General features: G+C 41.3%; 1 protein-coding gene across 1 annotated transcript in view; it reads left to right on the forward strand.

Moving 5' to 3' along the window:
* Positions 1-538: 538 nt before the first annotated feature.
* Positions 539-8,722, forward strand: part of LOC145396489 (glutamate receptor 1-like) — a 584,166-nt gene continuing 575,982 nt past the window's right edge. The window contains exons 1-2 of the mRNA XM_080269888.1: positions 539-685; positions 900-1,106. Coding sequence (XP_080126014.1) covers positions 539-685; positions 900-1,106 — 354 coding nt within the window. The remainder of the gene's footprint in view (positions 686-899; positions 1,107-8,722) is intronic.

Below are 8,722 nucleotides of genomic sequence, written 5' to 3' on the forward strand. Positions count from 1 at the left end.
ACTAGTTGATTTCCCATGAGGGACAAGCACACAAGTCACCTTCTGAAGCAGTGCCCCCTGGTACATTAAAAAAATCTCGATGATGGTCACTTAATTAACAGGGACCCTCAGTGATCCACAGCCCATCACAGGTCGAAAGTGTGAGTAGTGACCGTTAACTCAGGGCTATCTGTGCATATCCTAGTATGTGCATATACTATATTTGCATTCAATAAAATGATCCTGGCTCTAAAAAAAATAAGATAAAATAAAATAAGATAACAAATTATACATACACAAGTGTTTTATTCAGGAGTAAACATATTAAGCTGTGGGTTAGATGACAAATACTTGTCGAAGCAATCTTTAAAGGTCAGTACTGTATTAGAATTTGCTACATTGGAGGGCAATTTATTCCATATATTTACAACTCTACTGAAGAAGAAATGCTTAGCCTCATGCGAGCAGAATCGTTTGCCAATTATTTTATACCCATCGCCTCTAGTATAATTCGAGTGATCAACTGTAAAGTTTAGGCTTCGCCTTCCAGCCGTAAACCATGACCGACGACCCTCCCTCATCCATCACCTGGATCGGGGCCTTCCCCCCACCCGACCGCGACCGTGCCTTCCCTCTTCGGCTTCCAACCGCTGCTGAGCTGGGCGAGCATCTACAGTACAGCCAAGTCGCGGCGCAGGACTCTGAGGTCATTATCGTACCCTGGCAACCTTTCATTCAAAAGTGCGTACGATTTTGTATCATATTATAAACGAATCATATTATTATGCACGAATATATTGTACACGAATAATATTATACACGAACATATTATACACGAATCACTTGCATCTCATATTTTACACGAAATCAGACGGACTTCTGAATGGTAGGTTGCCAGGGCACGATATTAACAACCTCAGAGGCGCACGCCGCGACTAAAGTACATCAAGGGCAAGGGGGTTGAGGGCAGCGTCGGGGCGGTTTTCTACCTGCAGCTCGTCGTCGGCGCCTCCTTCATCGGCGCCGCGATTTCCACCCTGCTCTGCCCTCGTCGACCATCTGCAGCCGGCCTCACTCTTCCACCGTCAAGCCTGCTCCTGGCCTTGCTGCCTTTCCTCCTTCTGCAGGTTTCGCCTGTCCCGCTATACTCTAATTGGAGAGCTTCCCTGCATTTTCTCTGACGGGCTCTCATGTTTGCCCGTGTCCCACCCCTGTTGTGGGGCGCATATCACAACAACAACTGTGCGTTTTGATGTTTATATTAGTACTGAGAACTGTGCTGTGTTGATGTTTATATTCGTACCTGCAGTGATGATGATTATATTCATTCCTAGAACTGTTCTGTGTTGATGTTTATATTCGTACCTAGGACTGGGACTTATTGATGTTTATATTCGTTCCTTGGACTGCGCCGTTTTAACGAAGAAATATACTAATTGTTTTACATATAGCTTCTGCAAACTACTCATTCTTTATCAACTATCCTTTTCAATGTTTTTTTATTTACTGACGTCGTGCGTGGTGTATCCTTGCAACCTTCAGACGATTTCGGTTAAAAAAAAATAATCTCAGAACTTGAGAGGTGTAATTGAGCTGTAGTTGATCCATTTACTACTAGAAGCCCATCTTAAGCAGAATAAAATCATCTGAAGGTAGCAGGAACAAACCCAAACAAAATTTTAATCATGTGGAAAAATTTACCTGGACGCCTGGCGATGGAGTTATTAATTTTCATACCTGCTGTGGTTATGAGTAAATATCCACTCGCCTGAAGGCTAATAGGGCATGAAGGGAAGGCATAGGGGTTTAAAGGAGAGGCATGAAGGGAAGGCATAAGGGTTGAAAGGAGAGGCATGAAGGGAAGGCATAGGGGTTTAAAGGAGAGGCATGAAGGGAAGGCATAAGGGTTGAAAGGAGAGGCATGAAGGGAAGGCATAGGGGTATAAAGGAGAGGCATGAAGGGAAGGCATAGGGGTTTAAAGCAGGGATATGAAAGGGAGGCATAGGGGTTTAAAGGAGGGACATGAAGGGAATGCATAGGGGTTTAAAGGAGAGATACGAAGGGGAGGCATAGGGGTTTAAAGGGGAGGACATAAAGGGAAGGCATAGGAGTTTAAAGAGAGGGCATGAACGGAAGGTACACGGGTTTAAAGGGGAGGGTATGAAGGGAAGGCATAGTGCTTTGAAGGGGAGGGAATTGTCAAGGGGTTTTTATAATATCACTGTGTTTTTTAAAAATAAATGCTTAAATATTATTTAAACTGATAATAATATTCAATAATACTGAAGAGCAGGGACAATGATTGTCTTGCTAAATCGTGCAACGATTCTCTAAGAACGAGAATTCAAAAACTTTCTCAACAGTACACAGCAGAGACTAATTACTCACAATTGCTGACTTACTGTACTGTTAGCCTCTGGAGAAAGTTACTTCACCCCTGACAATAAATAACTAATACTAATAATAATATCAGGCTCTTGCTGATGCTTTAACTCCTATCTGGCACAACGGATTTTAACTTAATACAACAAGACTGGTCTAAGTACCAGTTATGAAAGCAAACGTTTATGCAAGCTAGGAGCTATATGGAAAATAAGCTAAATTTGGAGAAATGAAACAAGATTTTACTTTACATTGAGCTCAAGAAAAAGAAGTTAAATTTATTAATCACAAAAAATAAATTTAACGTTACAATTCAAATCAAATTAATGAGACGCACTCACTCACTCACACAAAAGCTAAATACTTACGCCTAGGAAAAAACACCTTAACTAAACTCTTAAAACTAGGATTATACAAAAGGAAATACCGGTCGATGAATGCTATGTATCACCCGGGGGGTGGGAGGACTGGATTAACTGTGAAGTGGAGTTTGGGTACTAGCTGACCTCTCACACTGCTGGCACAGGACCTCTCTCCGTCACAGCAAACACTAGACTGCATTCAAATACATTGTATGGGCAGGACGCACAAGCCACCGGAAGAAGGCGTGGCTAACGGTTTAGGCAAGCAGAGGCGAACGATAAAGAAACAATAGTATCGCTCAGTAGCGCACTTAGTGACGTGCATTAAATCGGTCACTTTTGAAAGTGACGAATGTTTTGAAAAGTATACTCCGAAATGGAGAGAGAAACGGTTAACTGAGCGATACACAGTGAGTTTTCCACTAATAGTTCGTGGCTTCTCACAAAAGGGAAATGTCGCGAATTGATTCGTGACAGGAATGAAGGGAAGGCATAGGGATTTGGAGAGGAGGGGATGAAGGGAAGGCATAGGGCTTGAATGGGGGCATGAAGGGAAGGCTTGTGCAGAGGGGGACTGTGGCATATTAGTAGCCTATGTAACTCTTACTATTTCAGACGATTTTATTCAGCTTGAGGAAGACTTTTAGAACAGGAAGAGTTAAGATTAGACCTCCATTAACCCCATCCCTTCAAGACGTTTCCTGTAAGTTGAATGAAATTGTCTTGTAACAGGAAGTGCAGGTCATTTTATTTCACTCTTGTATCTTCAAACATTTTTTACTCCGCCGACAGGAGGACTTACGGGAGAGCATGAAGGGAAGAAGGGTGAATTGACATTTAAATTTTGGCAATCTCCTGGCGATTTTATTTTAGAGTAACAAAAAAACACGTCATCGTACTGAGAGGACGTTATATTTTACATCATTCTAGTTAACGCCAGACGATTTTATACCACCGTGTGAAGGGGGTTGAAGGAAATTGGAGGGAACTTAAATAGGTAAGGCCTTCATTTTTTTTTCCTAATTAAATTCATGCTATCTTCAGGCGATTTTACACTGCCTCCTGAGGGTTTAAAGTCGAAACAGGTAAAAGAAAACGTGGGGAAAAAGGGCCACTGTGTGTGTGTGTGTGTGTGTGTGTGTGTGTGTGTGTGTGTGTGTGTGTGTGTGTGTGTTCGACGGTTTCATCCAGCTCCTGAAGGGCTTAAGCAGTTCACTCCAGCGACGTATTTTCTTGTTAATCTTACTACCGTCAGACAATTTTATTCAACGGTTAAGCCACTCTAGCCCTGAAGAAGTTTATTTCGGCTGCATTTACCCACCCCGTCTAAAAATGTCCCTTTAAAGTAAATAAAACCGTCTGAGAATGCCAAGAATATTAAGAAAAAGGTGACATACTTGGGCAAAAGGCATTAAGGGAGAGGGTATGAATGGAAAAACCAAATGGAAGGGACGATGGGATGGGACACTGACAAACTTACGATCCTCTCCCTGTCGTAATTTAGATTTGTTTTCGCAGGAAGGTCAAGGAAAGAAAATGCTGAAGGTTTGCAAGACCTGTATACTCGTTGGTTAAGGAAGCTCCCTAGTACATTTTCCTTGGCGATTTATTTTGCTTATTACACCTTGCAGTCCGCTTGTCTTGCTTGACTCATTCTAATATCACAATACTCAGCATGAATACTATAAAAATGATATTGCCTTACCTCGTCCAAAAATAAGTCGGTAAGGAAGTGGTGTTAGGGAGCTTCCTTAATCGCCGAGAATACAAGCCCGTCTTAAATTAATCTTACAAAAAACAAATCTTAGTTACGAGAGGAAAAATTGCCGTAGAGTGTAATTGCTTCTGCAGGATGGATATGGAAAGAGTCAGTGTCTTGCCATGTCTTTAGGTCTTCCTGGTAAAAGAAATCAAAGTTACTATAGAAAACCGATTGTATGTATGTTCTAGTATCCCACGTCTGATGTCTTTAGGCCCCGATAAGAATTAATACTGTATGTACACAGGGCTGGGTGACATCTTCATTACTATGTTCTAACTAGCTAAAGACGATTTCACTCGGCTCAAGAGAGACTTTTGAACTGGTTGGATTAGATATACCAATTATCAACCTCTTCACTGCAAGAATTCTCCGGTAAGTTCAATAAGATGGTATGGGATTCGATTTTCACTTGAACATGGCCTAAAATTGCCATATCTCCATCGTGAATGCTGAGTTTTGGCGAAAGATTTACGCTAGAATATGATGCCAGTCACCAACACGTGCTATGGAAGGAACGTAGAGCCGTAGTATTCTTTTTACTGCCACAGAGCTTCGTGAAATGAGCTGCAAATAGACCAATATCTGGGCCAGGTTATGGTAAAAGGATAATAGCTAGAGGCCATCTTTACTTAATTGTTGACGTTTCCAGATAACTAAATGCAGGTAGGGACACCATTTTCATACTTGGGGTTAGATAAAGATGTCACTGCACAGTTTAAAGGTAATTTTATGTATTACGAAGATTAATCGACTTGGAAGGGCTAAATACAGCCTCGTCAAAATCCTTTACTACCGGTATTTTGGGTTCTCGTAAGCTGAAAGATATAGTGTGGTAGTGGCATTAATACCTTCCAAACTTCGCCATCATAGTCTGCGAATGTGAGTATCATTTTTCCTCCATTTACCAGATGATTTTACCCTGCCGCCTGCAGGGTTTAAAGGAGAGGGGTTGAGGGGAAGATGTGAGCAGAGGTGGTGGTGATGTCTCTGGGGGTCGAGCAGAATTAATGTGTTAAAGGTTGGGTGGCTCCCACTTTTAGTGATTACTCAGGGACGCCATTCAGCTGTTACCGCTCTCCGCTTCTCACGTCCCTCGATTATCCCTTTCAGCTATTTCTGTTTTTTACTCTTGGGCTCCTCTCGTGTGTAAGGCTTTTCCATTAGCTTGCTGGTCGTTGTTCCCTACTTTCTGGCTTCTCCTTCCTTTGCTTTTCCTCCTCTGTCTCTTCTCTTTGTCATGTAGCCTCTCTTCTTTTCCTCTTGCAGTCTCGTCTACTTGTCTTCTATATATTTCTTTTCTGGTATCTTCACATTCTCGGCTTTACCGTTGACGTATCTTGGCTCCCAGCACCAAAGGCCAAGGCGCCGGAGGCGGTGGTCCACCACTTGTTTCGTAACATCATCGTGCGTCACTTGGGGTCCCACCAGTTGTACACCGACGGTTCCAAGTCGAGTGAATGTGTGGGTACAAGTGTATGGTCGACCGAATGTGCCCTCAGGTATCGGTTGCCGATTCATACATCTGTGTTTACTTCCGAACTTTTTTGCTATTGACAAAGCCATAGACTATGCTCTCAATTCTAGGCATGACTCATTTGTCATATTTTCGGATTCAAAATCAGCCCTTCAGGCAATTGCTTCTTGTACTACTGACTCTCACGAGATCCAGGGCCACATCGTTAATAAGTTGCATTCATGCAACAAGTCATTCACGCTGATCTGGGTGCCTGGTCATTGCCGCAGCTAGGGCAATGAGCAGGCTGACTTACTTGCGAAGTCGGCTGTAGAGCTCGAGGAGACTGGGGACGTTCCTTGTGATCTACGGTCGAGTCTCTCTCTCGGAAAGAAAGCAATAAATCTTCTGTGGCAAGGTCAGTGGACCAGACCAAATATTATATGGAAAAGCGATTCCCACCGCACTGGGACATCTGTGAAGCGGTATTATGTATTAGTCATATCATCCTGCGCTGTCGGCGATTTATTCGTGAACACGCTTCACTTATAAATTACTGCGGCACAGCAGACGTCCCCTTCACCCTTTCCACCATCCTGGGTGATGGGGACGTTGTTATGACTGATAAATTGATGGCTTTCTTGAGAGAGACCGGACTGATCAGAGTGATGTGACTTTTTTACTGTGTGGTTATGGTTTTTATCGACTGTAATTATGTATATATTGTGCTATTAATTAGGGCTGACAGTTGACATATTTGAAATAATTCCTCCTTCCCACTGATCTATTTCTAATATTGATGTCCCCTACATTAAACTCCGTTCCTTGACTGACAATCACCAGCTGATGAGTGCAAGTGTGCAGTATAGAAAGGTATTGGGCACTTACAGTCGATGGTTATCTGTTGGGCGAGGTCCTTCACTTTTTGTATATACATGTTATGTAAATACCTTCTACCACCTTGTTTAAGTTGTTCAAAATAGGGCCGACAGCTGACGTAAATGGAAATGTTCCTGACTCGTCTGGTTCTCTTTCATATATTGATGTCCCCAATATTAGGTTGTGCCACGACTGACAGTTGCCAGGTGATGAGTGCAGGTATGTAATGTAGAAAAGCATTACATATCTGCAGTCGATGGTGTTCTCTTGGTCGGGGTATTTTTACCATTAGTGTAGGTCTAGCTATTTGTCTCTGTAGGATTTAGTATAGGTTAGCGATTTGTCTGTTAGGTGATTAGTTTTAGGATCTTTAGATTAGGCATTTATGTTGATGAATAATGTAAGGTCAAAAAATATAAAATATATAAAAAAACCATAAAAATAAAAATACAAAAAACAAATAAAATAAAAATTATATATATATATATATATATATATATATATATATATATATATATATATATATATAAAAGTGTGCATGAAAGTGTGTCTGTATGTATGCATGGAAGTGTGTATGTGTGTGTATGTATATATATATATATGTTTGTATATATATATGTATATATGTTTATATGTATATACATATATACTGTATATACGGCCTTAATGACCAGGGGCTTTGGCCCCAATGGTCGATAGGCCAGAAAAAAATAAATAAAAAAAAATTCACATTCTCTGTCCTTCTCTTATTTTCCTGATTTGTTGACTCCTGCCTTGCTATCCACCTACCGCTTCTTTCCCTTTTTGCTGGCTGGATTGTGGTCTTTCTCCTGTGGTTTCTGATGTCTGCTATTTGGGTGGATGTGTTTTTTGCCTCGTACCAGAATCTGCTATCTGTTTTCTCCTGTATTTTCTCTGTTTTGGCTCTTCTGCATCAGCCTTGCCCTTCCTTCCCTGCATCTGCTTTTTGCCTGCTGGAGACGTAATTCCCTACTGGTTTTTGCTATCTGTTGTCAGGCTCCTCTTCTGCGTTTTGCCTCTGCATTCTCGCTTAATCTGTACCTCGATCTGTCTTGTTCACTTTCTTCTGTTCGGGGGCTACTTAGGTCAGCCTGATGATTTTATTTGTCTGCTTTCTGCCTTCTGTACCTCGTTTATTCCTTTCGGTATTATATTATCTCTGCTTTCTGGCTTCCCTTCTGATTCACTTCTTTATCTCCTGACTTCTATTTTTTTTCTTTTCTGGGTTTTCTCTTTACCTCGTTTATTCCTTTCTGCTCTTCTTATTCTTAGGCATCTCTTGTTTGCCTGCTGGATTCTTTTCTATGTCTTCGGGCTTTTATGCTTTCTGTTTTCTTTTCTAGTTCACTCACCTCCTGCTCCTCCATGTACCCATTGCTCTGTTATTTTCTGTCATTTCATCATCGGTTTCTGAATGTTCTGCATTTTGACTTCTTTCTGTTTTCTCTGCCTTTTGTCTTCTTTACCTTCTGTTTTCTCTGCCTTTTGTCTTCTTTACCTTCTGTTTTCTCTGCTTTCTGGCTTCTTTACCTTCCGTTTTTTCTGCTTTCTGGCTTCTTTACTTTCTGTTTCCGCTGCCGTCTGGCTTCTTTACCTTTTCTTTTCTCATCAGTCTGGCTTCTTTACTCTCTGTTTTCTCTTCTTTCTGGCTTCTTTACTTTCTGTTTCCTCTACTTTCTGGCTTCTTTACTTTCTGTTTTCTTTGCATTCTTCATTACGTTCTGTTTTCTCTGCTTTCTGGCTTCTTTACTTTGTTTTCTTTGCATTCTTACTTCATTACGTTCTGTTTTCTTTGCATTCTGGTTTCTTTACTTTCTGTTTTCTCAGCTTTCTGGTATCTTTACTTTGTTTTCTTTACATTCTGGCTTCTTTACTTTCTGTTC

Source organism: Coenobita brevimanus, chromosome 1 (assembly GCF_032717465.1).
Source record: "Coenobita brevimanus isolate Jiangsu-jjx chromosome 1, ASM3271746v2, whole genome shotgun sequence".
In the NCBI taxonomy this organism is placed as follows: domain Eukaryota; kingdom Metazoa; phylum Arthropoda; class Malacostraca; order Decapoda; family Coenobitidae; genus Coenobita; species Coenobita brevimanus.